A 15,204-nucleotide genomic window follows, 5' to 3' on the forward strand; every position below is an offset into this window, starting at 1 on the left:
TAACTTCATGGCTTTGGCCTTGAATAACTAGACAGCTTATGACTTTTCTAGAAATAGAGAATTCTAGAGGGAAAGGAGCTAGTTGGAATTATGGGGGGAAGAGGTACACAAGTTCAGTATTACACATGCCAAATCTGAGATTTACCTGTGAGATGCACAAGTGGACCCATTCAGTAGCCACTGGATATATGAGGTACCTCATGATTAATGAACATCACTCAAAATTATAGCAGAGTCCAACACTGTACATTTAATTTTTTTCTAGATGGGGGTGTGTTCTAGAATTGCACTGATCAAAATGCAATCCCCTAACCACATGGGGGCTACTTAGCTTCAAATTAAAAATTAATTTCTTGGTGACACTAGCCACATTTCAAGTGCTCAGTGTGGTTGTGTCTCCTGTATTGGTCATTTCCATTATTGTAGAAAGTTCAATTATACAGCCCTGCCTAGAACATCAGAGGGCTTCCTATTCACAACACTCAGCTCTGATTAGTCTTCCAGTGAATGTTCAACTGCCATTCTATCAACACTGAGAAATCCTACTGTCTTTTGTGCTCCAAACAAAGCTTTGATTTTGAAGATGAAAAAGATACAAGAAAAGAAGACATGATCATCTTTGTTACTTAGATATCTTCCAATCTATCTTTAAAAAAACAGATAAAAAAAAAAACCAAGATGAAGGATAAATGCCATGGAGAGAGTATGTGGGCACCCTGGGGGGGCAGGGGTGAACTCACATTGTAAAAATACTATCAGATCAACGATGGAGGAAATTAGGTGCCAAGGAGGCATTAAGGCATCAAGACTTCATCTGGATTTTGACAAAAGAATGGGGAATATATTCATGAAAAGGGAGGGAAGGAGAGTAACCCAGGTTGGGAAACAGTTTATTCAAAAGGCTATACAACATTTGAAATGCCAGCCATGTTTCTCTGAAGTTAAACACAATCTACGCTGAACTGTTTAAGAAACAGAGTGATAACTCTTTGGGTGGACGAGTGGAAGAAGAACTAAAGAATCAACCCGATTGTGCACTGACTTAACACTGCAGCTAACTCAGACACTGAGCTAACCACTGGGGATATAAACAGTGATGGAATCCTGATCTCGTACACAAGGAGCTCCACAACTACACAGCCATAGCCAACTACCAGGCTGTCAAGATAAAAGGTGATAAAGTAGGTTTTTACAAAATATGTTCCTGCTCAATAAATATGTATAATATAAACACTATATTCACAATATATATGCATGTATCTCACCAAAAAGTGCATACTCAAAAACTACTATACACGTAGGTGTCTGAATTGTGGATGGATGCTCAAATGAGGTACTCACGCGAGGGTCGTGGAATGAGCTGATGAAGCAGAGCAGACATACAAGTGTTTCATCCTGTGTCGGCTTTCACTGTTTTCATTTTCAGACCAAATTAACAAGCCATAGGCTACAAGGCACAGTTTGCATTACTCCTTTAGCATTTTTGATTTTTAAATTTTATCACTAGCATAAGCCATGGCTCAAAGTCTACAGAGCAGTGCTTAACATTAAGTTCAAGGTGAATTTTAGACCCTTCATGAAGGAACATGGAAATATGTTACAGGGCTTCAGCCTAAGCTGAAAAAAAATTCTCTGGCTTTCACAGGTGATAATTGGGTTTCAGACTTCGGGGAAGACTATTCAGTTTTGAAGACGGAGATTGAAACCTTGATGATACCACCTTTTACAGTTTTTCTTTGTGTTGCATAACCATGACTTCCACTGAAATTCCATTTTCTATAAGAATTCACCGACATTTCTTTCCTGCTGATTGCTGGGTACTACTACTGAACAAAATATTTATCTTTAAACATACACGAGCATATTTCAATTCCTTCAGATGTGTTATTTTGCTATGTGCTTTGCATGAGTTTTTACTGAAATAACTGTCCACTTTTACTCTGACCATCTTCGTAGGAAAAAATAAAACTCGAATGTACTCTATTTGGTGGTGTTGGGTTTTTAAAATAAATTTGCTTTCGTTGCATATACTGGGGGAGTTTAGGCACATTAATCATTTCCCAATAAATTTCATGTGTTTTATTGCCTGCCATGAACACTGATGATAGCATATTTCTTTTTAGCTTCTTTTTTCAGGGTTATCAGGAATATTGCTGCATAGTCACAACTGATGACTTCCTACAAGATTCTAATACAATGTATATCATTTTACACAATAAAACCTTTGCTCATAGTTTAAAATCACTTAAAATATGTGTATAAAGTACCTAATTTTCCAAATCATTTTCCTGTAGAAGTGGAATGCGTCTTAAACACTTAACTGTTTTTTATGCTACAATAACACTACCTATTTTATTGGCCAAGATTAAAAATACCAGCACTACTCAGTATTGGCAAGGGCATTCTCGTGCACTGTAGGTAGAAATGTAAATTGGCACACTGTCTACAGGGCAGTTAAAGAAGAGTTAAGCAGTAAGCACGGCAAAAAAGGTGAAAAACACCTTTAACTTAGCAATTTTACATACAAGAATTCACCCTGGTTATATTACTCATCTTGGTCTTGAGTGACAACTGCAAAACAATTAGAATAATATGATTGTCAATAACAGGAGAATAATTCAATAAATGACTCGCACAGCCACATAATGGAATTCTGTGTAGCCATTTAAAAAGGGTTGCTAGAAATACATTTGGTGACTTAGAAAGGTGGGCCTTGGGGCGCCTGGGTGGCGCAGTCGGTTAAGCGTCCAACTTCAGCCAGGTCACGATCTCGCGGTCCGTGAGTTCGAGCCCCGCGTCAGGCTCTGGGCTGATGGCTCAGAGCCTGGAGCCTGTATCCGATTCTGTGTCTCCCTCTCTCTCTGCCCCTCCCCCGTTCATGCTCTGTCTCTCTCTGTCCCAAAAATAAATAAATGTTGAAAAAAAAAAAAGAAAGGTGGGCCTGACACAACCGTACCTCTGGGGTAACAGAATTCATTTTAAAAGTTACACGTGTGTGTGTGTGTGTACACATAAATAAAAAAGAAGAGTTGGTAGTAATAGTAATTTTTGTTGAGGTATTTTTTTCCCCTTGTGTGAATTTTCTTATTTTTGTATAATAAGCATGTATTGCTTTTATAGTTAAACATTGTGTAAAAAAAAAACAAACTGCTATTTCTGGGTACATCTACCCTGAACCAATCTGGCAGGAACGGCCCATGTTGCGATGAATCTGACGACCATCTTCCCTCCCAAACCTAGTCCACCTAGCTCAGCTGTTCCCCCGCCGCAGGGGCAAGGGTCCTGCTCACCAAGCTGTCCTGGATGCACGGGGTCTGCACAAGCCTCTGGACTGTGTTCTCCGCGACGACTCCCAGCCAGTTGAGCGCTGCCCAGTACCAGAGGTAGTCATGGCCACCATGCCAGAAGCTCACAAATGCAAACGTCACTGCAGTGGCAAACAGTGTCCTCAGCAGGCCATGCTGGGACCCGCCTACTGGAATGTACACATACCTAGAGAGAGAAGAGGCCATCAGGAGCCATGCGGTGGGCTGTCCCTGCAATACCACCTGTTTCTGCGCTTGATTCTCCCGTCACACATTGTTACTGAGCAAGTGAAGGTCCTTCCCGACTTGCAGGAGGCTGCAGAGCACTCCTGGAATTCCCCAACACACAAGACACTGGCAAAAACGCAGGCCTCTTTTCTGAGGGGCTTTAGGTCAAATGAATACACAGGCTCATTACCAGAGCAAAGTAGCACTTACAAGAGGCAGGGTAAAGAGTAATGAATTCTGTTTGTAAAAGGGGCGTGCCCAACCCTGGAAGGCCAAACACAGAATGACAATTAAGCTTCCAGTTACATGGGGACCCCAACCTTCAAGACAGATATATATTATACAGTTCAAACTACTATATTTATGGTAAGCCCAGTATTTAAGCACAATTGCTGCAATTAGGCTCATAAATAGCAGGAGCTGGGTGCAGAATAGGGGTGCCAAGACCGGTTGCCCCAGCTTTCCAGGCAAGATGCCCACAAGGAGTAGTGACTTTGCAAGAGAAGAGCTCTGTACTCACAGGTTAGCCAAATTATTGCCCAAAATGCACAGCCATCCCTTGGGTATGCTTTCTACTGCTGAGGTAGCTATTTGACCACGTATAAGCAGGACCATCTTCTTCAATCAGTATTTTCCCACTGTGGATAAAACCCAAACTTTGGATTTTGAGGGTTTTTTTCAAGGCTGCTTCAATCTGGCAAGGTAGGAGCATTTCCTCCTTGAAGCAGCCTTTTAACAAAGCCCACAGGATGAGGCACCTGGGTGGCTCAGTCAGTTGAGCGTCCAACCCTTGTTTTCGGCTCAGGTCATGATGCCAGGGTTGTGGGATCGAGCCCCATGCTGGGCTCCATGATGCGCATGGAGCCTGCCTGGGATTCTCTTTCTCCCTCCCTCTGCCCCTCTCCCCTGAGCTCTCTCTCACTCTCAAATAAATAATTTTTTTTAAAAAATCCCATAGGCCTTTCATGCTGGTCAGTGTTTCTTTGCCCAAACTTCTTCCAGGAAGGAAAATGAAATCATCATTCCCTGAATACAGTGTGTTCCGGACACAGCACCAGACACTTTACCTCCATTACTTGCTTTGATCCTTTGAAGCACCATAGGGTTTACGCCTGCTGTTCCAGCATGCCAACCAGTTTACAATTTGCCCTGTTACTATATTGTTTTAATACTCTGTAGGAAATGTTATTTTGAAAATCATCTTTAAATAGAACAGTTTCATAGACAAGTCAAAAAATAGAAATGAAAACCACTCCTCGGTCAATAAATATTTCAAAAAAACTATTTGATAAGTATTTTTAAATACCCTCCTTCACTCTCAAATGTGTTCCACTTTAGATAAAATCACATGATCAGCTTAAACAGCCCCATTTTGTAGGTGAGAAACAGGCTGAGAAGTTAACTTGACCAAGGCACACACCCAGGAAGGGGAGTAGATGCACACCTGTAACCACAGAGCCAGAGTTCCTGTTTTCCACTACACCTATATCTTCCACTCCAATCTAAAACCAGGAAGCGTGTGAGAATGTAGCCATTTCAGAAATAAGTGGAGCAAAGGCTTTCTCTTGTGCAAAAACAAGCCCATCTTGACAACTAAATTAGCAAATAGGTATCCAGCACTCACTACAGATTAAGGGTTCCTCCATCTGCTGTCCAGCATTTATTTAGGCATCCAAGGCAGTCTTGGCATTATGGGAAACACGGAAACATAAACCATTGTTTCTGCCAAAAAGGACAGGTAGAGCTGGTTGTGAAACAATAGCAAACAAGTCCCCGTGTTAGGCTATGTGATTTGGTCCAAAGCAGACCAAGAGAGTTTAAGTGTGGAGGAGAAGCGAGTGAGTGCAGGCAAGGCCATGGCAAGGCCAAGAGGATGAGCTTTGCTAGGCGAAAGGGAGAAGGGTGGGCACTGCATCTTGGACCTAGAAAGGCTGGGCAAGGAGCCAAAAAGGCCTGACTACCCCAGGCACAGCAGTTTTATTCAGTGCTCTGCTGCCCCCTAGAGGTTGCTTCGTTATTGGTGTAAGATATTCCTCAGCAGAAGCAAAAAATGGGCCACAATTCTCTACAGCCTCCTACCTGCCTGGAGGTAGCTGCTACCCCACCATGGCATTCCATGAAGCTGCGCTTCACTTTATACAGTGTTGTCAAAAGGCTGCAGGGAGTGAGAGCAAGAGCAAGAGCGAGAGTGAGAGACAGAGAGAGATGGACAAACCAATGTTAAAATAACTGCTCTTTACAGCAAGTGTACAGATAATTTTATAAAACAAGTTAATACTAATACCAATACTCTTCTCACCCAACATAACTGTTTCATGTTGACCTTTTTATTGTATCTCACTATGTTAAGGTGAGCTCCACTGTATATATAAGAAAACCCAGGATAGGGGCATCTGGGTGGCTCAGTCGGTCAAGCATCTGACTCTTGGTTTTGGCTCACGTCACGATCTCACAGTTCGTGGGATTGAGCCCTGCTCTGCACTGACAGCATTTCACTGATGGCACAGAGCCTGCTTGGTATTCTCTCTCTCCATCTCTCTCTACCCCTTCCCCGCTCACTCGTGTGCTCTCTCTCAAAATAAATTAAAAAAAAAAAAAAGAAAAGAAAACCCGGTGTAGAATAAATCCTCTCTCTCGTCATCCACACCAGTGGTCGTTCATATTGGATTCAACTCCAAGAAGGATATGACAAAGAAGTGTCTAGCCCCATAATTAGATTCACAGCTATTTTAGGGATTCTGCACTATGGCTTTATAATTTGGCCTTCAAAATGACAGCCAACAAAAATCTGAGAATTCCTCGTATTCCTAAAATTTATATACAGTAGGCCTCCATGGACATGAGGCTGCTTATTTTAAACCAGAGGCAGGTATGGTTACCAGACTGAAAGATAAAAATCCTTTCTTCATTCTTAACTTCTGGAAGGGAGTAGGTGCATAAAGAAGGAGAGTAACAGGTTATTTTCTTCTACAAATTCTACCAGTCTTATGTCAGTTCCATGATTAATAAAAACAGAATATGTCTCTTTTTTAAAAACAGCCGTGTGACCCCACTTACTGAGATCCACTGCACAGTGAAATTGATTTCCCAAAGGAAGAAAGCTTTCAGCACCACCTTCTCAGCAAAGCAAAACATACAAAGATTTTTCTTGCCAGTGACTGTGAGCTTGGGTCTGCACAGAGCCTGCCCCTGCCAGGCAACCTCACGAGGTCACTGCTCACAGAGAACACTGCTTGAAGAAGTTAGCAGCCATCCGCAGCAGCCTTCTTCATTTAAAACCATCTCACGGAGTCAGCGCAAGACAGCAAACCCCCAACTCAGGAGGAGGAACTTATAGTAATAATGTCCACCCTTTACTGAATGTCCGTGAGCCAGGTGCTTTATGTATACTATTTCTAATCATAACAACCATCTAACAAGGAACTAATGGCCAGGCCTGTTTTACACAGGAGAGGTGAAATCCTAACCGAGAATGTTCTGGTTTACAGAACTCCCAGGCCTGTGTCCTAGTGTGCCATTTTTTATTGTGATAGGAGCATTTCTTGGTGATACGTTCCTCTTATTTGACCAAATCTTCAACGCAGTCTCCACAAACACATTCACCAGTATTTTATTAACTGAAGAAATGTCCTTTGTAGGGAAGGAATCTTGCTGGGGAGAAAGATGCTTATTATTTATAAAGGCATTTGGGCCAAAGAGCACAGTACCAGAAGTCTGGAGGTATAAGTTCAAATTTTAAACAGACCAATTAGTTTCCTTCTGTCCCACAAGAAAAGAAGACACATTCTATCTTGACCACACCGGCATCCTGCAGATGTCGGACTACTAAGGAAGTGGGGCATGAGAAGTGGACTCTTGGGGGGCTGTTGCTGAGTAGGTGTATGTTAAGGGAGAAGAAAATACATATCTCTGTCAGATCCACTATGAAAAACTCAAGAATATGTCCTACAGTAGAGGAGAGGGGTGATGAGAATCCATGAGGTAAATACATTAATCTTAAAACCACGACACTCCCTTTGCCCAGGACCTACACACCAGCTCTCCAGCTTGTCATATTATCTTCAAACTCTTTGCTGGGGCCCAATGCCAGACTCCCCCCACCCCTGGAGGCAAGAGGATGAGGACACTGAATGCCTCGTTTCTCACTACCCCATGGAATGAGGTGAGGTGGGCTTGCGGGTCCCAGGGTTCAGCTACCTGTTGCTTGGCAGGGCTGAGGCAGGCAGTGACTGACACCCCATTCCAGCTCTGCCAGATCTTTCCATCCTTATTTCCCACTGGCTCTCTCAGCAAATCATGAAATCCTGAACAAATGGGGCTTTCACACCTCTACGCCTTTGGTCATACCATTTTCACGTCCTCCAACCTCTCTGTTTTTCCAACTCCAATTGAACCTACAAAATTAAGTGGTTTTTCCATCTCCTCCAGGAAGTCTCTTTAAAATATTCCCACTCTTTATTTAACCCAGAAAACCTACTGTTTGTACCACTGACTAAACACTTATTCATCAAAAGATGTCTTTTCTATTAGGTTGTCATTTAAACTAAGCTGAAAGATTCTTTCAGAAGTACTAGATATGTGATGTGGGTACACGTCTGCAAGTGTTACCATATAGTTCCTAGTTAACAGTATTTATGTACTAGTGACCTAATTCTCATAGACTCCAATAGCTTTTAAACTTGTGACAAATTGTCACCACTGCCACAGACCAACCAGGGAGGATAGTAGGAACCAAGGGAGGATTGTAGGGTCCTGCCCCAGTTACTGGGCGAAACTTCACAAGACACCCGTTCCTAAGGAATACAGACACTCGAAGGACCCTGGAGTCTCTCCATACTTTGTAATCCCTATTAGGGCCAAAGTATGTGTCCCCAAACCTCTAGACCTATCCCAACCTCAGGAGATTTGACAATGACAAGTAGTAGCCTTATAAAGACTAGAGCCTTTAGTCTCTGGGAAAGGCAAGACTTCTGGCTGCATTACGCTGTTGCTGAGGTGACCTCACCTGGTCTTCGCCTGGGCTCCAAGACAAGCTCCTGCTTAGAGTTCTTGCAGAGGTGGCCAGGGTCTCCTAAACTCAGCTCTCATGGGCAGTGGCTCCTTGACCTGACCCTGGCTCTGACTGACCTTGGCCCACACTTAAGTCCTCTCTCCCACAGCCCAGTCAACCCCCATCTTCTAGGTAGTGGACAAAGACCTGGTGTTTAGATCTCACAAAGGAAGCTACAGTCTTGCTTATAATAAAAAGCTTTCAGAAAAAGATGCACACAGTAAAGAAGTCCAGTACAGATCGTAATGGAATTTTAATAAGTAAAAATCTGCAGCTGGTTAATGGGCAACTCTAGACTTTATCATCTCCAAAAAGCTAAGAGAGGTCCACTTTGAAAGCAGAGGGCACGTTTTAGGCAGGGCTAATTCTCAGCTCTTTCACCAAGAGATGCTGGCTGTAAGTTTTATATCCAACTCTGAAAAATTGCTTATTAAAAATGCTATGTCCTATTTGGCAACAGAACATTGTAGAATTTATAAAATAGAGATTAAACTCAGGCTATATTTAGTCTACATTTAAACTTCTAGGTTCATGTAATTAGATGCCAACATTTTTTTTAATTAATCTTTTCATTCCACAAAGCCAGTAGCTCAGTGGGTTGAGGTGCTGTGCTGATAAACTCAAGCCTGTAACGTCTATCCTAGGGAAAGATTCAGCTCTACCTTCACAGACCAAAACCCAAACTCTAGCTCCCCAAAAGCTCTATCTTCCTCACTGCAGAAGAGGCTGACAGAGAATGAATGGCTCAGCCCAGCCTTCTTCACCACCAGAACACAGCCCAAGTAGCAACAGCAGCCAAGCACAGGGCAAGCAGGAGAGCAATGCTTGACACCTGGAGATGTAACCTTGGTCCTGCTCGGTCACCTACCAACCACTTAACCTTGAGCTTGTCAACTAAGACTGTTCAGCTTAAGTGTGTACACTGAGCAGATACTAGGAGCACTAAAACCTTCTTTGGGTATGGGCTGCTATGAAGATCGGACGAGACAATATGTGTAAGGAGTTTAGAGATTTCAATACTCCATGAATGGGAGGATGCATACTTACCAATAATCAGCCAGCAGCACCACACTTGTATTCAGGACAAAACAAAATGCCATTATCATAATTATCAAATGCCATTCCTATGTTTTCCATAAGCATGTGAAGGCAACAACACCTCTTACCTGGTTGCTCAGAGATTTTTTTTACTTGAAACCATTAGCCTTAAATATGCCACCATCAGAACCAAGTTGCTCAGTGCTCAGGGGTCTAAGCTATGGATTCAACACCCACTCACGTAGATCTGTTGATGAGGCTTAGCCAAAGAGACGGCAGCTCTTCTCCAAACATCTGGTATTAGCTACAGAGGGGCCTGTAGAGGGTATGTGGGCGGGTCTGTCACCAACATCTCACCTACAAATCACTGCTGCCCTTTCACTCGGGCTCCCCCTTACCTACTGAGTACAAGAACCATCTGACCAAACCCTTTCCTGGGTGACTCCTGGGTGGGCAGGGCTTAAAGAAAGTGCTTTTATAGGTTTACTCATCCAACCAGTTTAAAGTAGCCTAATAATGCTCTAGAAGGTTCAAGCTTTGGTGATACATGAGTCTTTGCAGTACTATAACCTTCATACTATAGACTAGAAGGAAAAAAAAGAAAAAGCACGTAACCTTTAAGATGCAATACTTCCAAACAACTTCCAGTCACAAATGGAGGAAGCGAAGGCCCAGCTGGAGGCGATCATAGACAGGGGTGCACACCATTTCCCTCTATGAGCTTTCCAACCACCTTCTGCTTATAAGCACATTGAAGCCTCAGCTCTGGGGCCCATGTCTATTTTGGGTTATAAATAAACACAGTATAAAACAGATTCTTTGGAGATTTGAGCAGAGGAGACAGAGTGGGAGTTTATACTCTTTAGTGCTATGGAGCTGAGTCTAATCGCTAATAAAAAGGTCCTTGAGCCTCAGTTTAATAACCACCAAGATTTCCTGGCTGCCTGCCTGTCTCCCCACCTTCCTCCCAAGAGGATGCTAAAAGCATCTATAAGCTTCCCTGCGCCAGATGAAGGGAGGGGTGTATGGAAAGTCAGAGGAGAAGGAGCAAACCCAGATGTCTGCATGGTGTAGGTCTGTATGGTTCCCCATCTCATGGAGGGAAAGGGTTGAAGGGAGAGATGCCATCCTTCCCTGCTCCTAACACATTTCCCAAGCTTTGCTCCATCAACAGCTCCCAAACCCCAGATCAAAATTACAACCATCCTGGGCACACAACTCCTCTTATAAGCAAATGTACTATTTCTCTCATATGCTCTCTTTTTGATCTCTGCCTCTCACCCGCATCCTAACCAGTGCCACCCTACTGGTCTAATCTTATAACTCAATTATCATGACTGTTAGGGAAATGTTCACTACAAAATGAACTTGCACAACTCAAAAGTTACTGCATGGGTACAATGCCTCGAGTGTCTCTGGAACGAAGGGCTCTGAAGACTAGCGTCATAAAGAAATGCCTAACTGATGACTGAAGCATTTCATTCTCCATCTGGGTTTATGGTGTAATGGTTTTAAGACAGCCATGCTAGACAGGGCCCCACAGAGGTAGGAACCCTGGCCCTGACAGGTATATGGTCTATGTTCCCACAGCAACACAGTATGTCACACATAAAGTCCACTTGGTTGGTTGTTCAGGCCAAAACAAAAACTAACAGTTAAGGAAAAAAAGGTGCAAGTTCTGTGTCCTCAGGAAGCATCTAGTCTGACAATGGTAGCCACGTCCTTATCCTCAGGGGGTCCTGCCTATAATAGATTCCCAATGCATCACGTCCTAAGTTAAAACCTATTTGCCTGGCTTTAAAAAGTCATTCTCCAACTGGCTCCCTCCTATGCCACCAACTCCATTTTGAGTGTCCAAAATAGGTTTTCCACTCCAGTCAGTGAACTTCATTCTTACACAGGTCTAAGCCCCAGGATCATGCCAGCCCATCCCCCAACCACAGAAGACTCCTGACCGTCACTGCCACCATTTGATCTTCCAAAATGGGTTCAACACTTGCTTCAAGGGAAATTTCTCTTGCCAATCTCGCTGAATGCTGGTGGCCCTTTGATTCTTCCTCTCTTCAGAATTCACATATTCATCACGGCCTCATTTCCTCAGACTTGTTGATGGGCTGCTCTCTAGCATTTCTGAGCCACTCCATCAGGTCAGCAGGCATGTAAGATTCCCCCACCTCACAGACAAGACACGGAATAGGGAATTGTGACACTTCCCTTTTTATTGCCCTCCCCCAGAGTCTACCTTAGACTCTGAATTCTTAGACTCAGTAAATCCTGACCAACTTCCTTCTTTCCCTCATCTTCTTTGTTTCCCTGATTCATCTTCCTTCCCCTTCTTTTCTTTGACTATCACTCTCTCTAAACAAAATACGATTCTCCAGCTAGAAAGTATGGCTTCACAAGCAAATGTCACTGTTTGCCACATACTTCTCTAAGGTGCATTCGGGTTTGCAGGGTAATAGTTACAAAGTCAGACTAAATCCCAGACATCAACAGGAGGTGCCCTGAGCAAGGGGACAGCTGGCAGAGACTGAGAGGTGGGACATGTGCCAACTCCAATTTCCCCAGAAAGCTGCCAGAACTACACAAAAGAAAAGGGAGATTTAACCACACAGCAAAGATTCAGTGTTAAATGTTTTTAAAACTAAAGCACCCAAGTTGGGAGGTTTAAGATTTGTGATGTTAACTTTAAAAGCTTCAAATAAAATGATGGATATGCCCATCAGTATTAGGTACCTGTGAGGGGAAGGTGTTCCCAAGGCCACCAGGAGTGGGGCTTTAACCCCTCAACTTTCTGACACTATCTCTTCCTGGGCCATGAATGTCACTTCCGAGCCCAGTGTGTGTTTTTGCTACAAGAGAAGAACTGAGCTGAAGGGTCAAGATCATTGTTGAGCATGAATTAATGAATGAATACACACACACCACCTTAGAGCATAGAGGAGGGTGGGAGTCTGGATGGGTAAGTCAGTCACAGACTTCAGTGCTGGTCGCTTTTCTGGACCTTGGTTTATAACTAAGAAAGGATCAAGGGCTAGGGGAGAACTAGGGGATGAGATCTCTATAGTTTGTAAGATGAATGTTCTAGAACGATCGATCACAGTGGCATGCTGTTTTTACTGGTTTCTACTGAAACAGAGAGGATCTGTCTTTTCTAATGGATTTTCAAGACATGGAGTGCCTGAAATATGAGCTTATTCTTCTGAGTTCCCCATTTCCCCACCTCCCTGCTGCCATGAAGCTAACTCATGAATTAATGTGAAATGCACGAAGAAAGGGTTATCTGAACCTGATTCAAGGTGATGAATCCTTTCCTGGTAGCAAGTTTCTACCCACCAATTTATCTGCTTTGCCAATTCATACATTTATACTCTGGACCTTCTTAAAGAGTAACAGCCCATTGGTAATGCACATCCGGGGTGGCCATGGATGGGGTTCAGTGCCCAGAAAGGGAGAAAAGCGGGAGAGAAAATGCCAGAAGATTAACATACAGGCACCATTTTTAAAACAATGCCATTCAAGGCTGTTTTCAGGAAGAAGAAAAATAAAGGTCTCAGGCACCGAAGTGATTTTCAAAAAATCATCAAAGCAAAATGGTTGCTGGAGGTAATAAGAGGCTACTCCCTCTCTGGACTGAAATCAGCACTCCGACAAATCAGCTCTGACATAACGATTTCAACTGCCTCTCATTTATCGTAATTATGATCCACAATCCCTATCAGGCATGATACTTTAAGGCTGGGTACTGGAAGGGAAAACTGATAATGCTTGGGTTTGAGCACAAATGGCAATAAATCTGCAGCAGCATCCAACACAACCATGCTAGCACAACATTTACGGAAACAAAGCAAGAACATCATCTCATGCCCGGAAAACAATGCCCCAGTAAGCATTCTTCCCTTAATGCAGTGAGAGGCCGCCCAGATGACACTGCTTATTTGAAAGATCCCATGGTAATTGAATGAACTCTTGAGTGCACATTAGAGATTAATATTTTAAGAGCTGGCATTTTACAGAGACAGTCTAAGAATGACATTCAATGTGTGTCACAAAAGGCAGAGTCTTCCATGGATTAAAAATGCCACTGTTCATGCAGTAAAATCATAAGAAATCCACAGATGTCAGGTGTGGAACTGGATATTAACATCGTAATCTGTGTTGGAAAGCAGTCCCATCCCAAGGGTTGAGCAAAGAAGTGGACCACAAGAGTGGCATTTCACTTGCTCCCTGGGCTCCTTCTCAAATGCGGTCAAGATGAACAAAGATGTTTTATGGGCTGGAGAGTACAGTGCTTGACTTTTACCTTACTCCTGAGAAAGGTGGGCAGAGAGAATGGGGAGTAATCGAGCAGTCCCCAGCTACAAGCGGCGAATGTGGCTGCAGAGAGAAACCAGGTCTCGAGTCTGGGGAAGCAGAGAGGCAGCTCAGGTTCAAACAAAAGAAGTGATGTTCCTGGATCTTCCCTCCAACACCACGGTCCTGCCATCCAAGCCTATAGCCAGTGAAGCTGCAGACAAGGGCAGTTCCCAAGAGGAGCCATTTCTTGGGGGCCAAAGAGCAACAACATCCCCTCAGAGCCCCTGCGTATGTGCCAGGCTCTGCCTCCACCTCCATTGCCCTGAACAGCAGTGACCCAGGCAGGGCCCCAGAGTCTCCATCTAAGAGACACGTTTATAATCCATGTCCAGTTCACCTCATAGGCTTGGATGTGGTGATCAAATAAACCAAAAAGGATGAAAAGGAACTAAAACATAACGTAAACATGATTATTATACTAACAGAATACACATAATAGTATATTAGGGATACTATCATCTATAAAATCAGGGAAGGAATTTCCATTGAGTTAAATATGTTGCTTAACAAAGAGGAGAGAGAGAGAAAAAACAGACTGCTCACTTGAGCCAGACACCGTGCTAAACATTTTCTGGGTGTTATTCCATTTCCAAAACTAGCCTTAGAATTCTCCACCCCACCTCCAACCCAATTTACAGATGAGGAAAATAGAGCTCAGAGAGGTTATTTACTTCCCTAATCACAGAGCTGGCAGACTCCTTCCATGGGACATCAGAGAGCAGAGCCTGGACCAACTGGGGAAAATTACAAGGAAGCATGTCCTACACAGCTAGTGGTGAAGGGGAGAGTGAGATTCAAGTCTGACTCCAAAATGTGTGCTTTTTTTCACTAGATCAAGTGGTTTCTCCAAGATAACTATGGATGTTAGGCATAGATGACTCATATGCTTCACATTAAAAAAAAAAAACAGATACTACTTAACCTAATAATTTTTACCTTTATAAAGATATCTACTGAGTCCCTAGTAGGTGGCAATTCCCATGCTCAGTGCTTTATAAAGTATTTCACTTGATTTAGCATTTTTCAGTGTCTCAGAGTCATTTTTGTGAACTTAAATTATCATCGTAGCAGCAAAGCATGATAGTTCTAGATTACCAGAGGGTCCAACTCACTATGAGATGACAAAAAAAAAAAAAAAATCCAATCCATTTCCACTCAAATAAATCTGGTGGAAACTTATAACACCTCCAAGTCCAGAGGGAGGAAGAAAGGATCTCAGAGGCCATC

General features: G+C 43.1%; 1 protein-coding gene across 6 annotated transcripts in view; it reads right to left on the reverse strand.

Annotated features, from left to right (window-relative positions):
- HHAT (hedgehog acyltransferase) overlaps positions 1 to 15,204 on the reverse strand; it is a 306,739-nt gene that overhangs the window by 75,438 nt on the left and 216,097 nt on the right. For all 6 annotated transcript variants that reach the window (XR_007148118.1, XM_047840389.1, XM_047840391.1 and 3 more), the window contains exon 10: positions 3,291 to 3,492. Coding sequence is in view for 5 of the 6 variants with exons in the window: in XM_047840389.1 (XP_047696345.1) it covers positions 3,291 to 3,492 (202 nt within the window). In the remaining variant the exon portion in view is untranslated. The remainder of the gene's footprint in view (positions 1 to 3,290; positions 3,493 to 15,204) is intronic.

This window comes from Prionailurus viverrinus, chromosome F1 (assembly GCF_022837055.1).
Source record: "Prionailurus viverrinus isolate Anna chromosome F1, UM_Priviv_1.0, whole genome shotgun sequence".
NCBI lineage: Eukaryota > Metazoa > Chordata > Mammalia > Carnivora > Felidae > Prionailurus > Prionailurus viverrinus.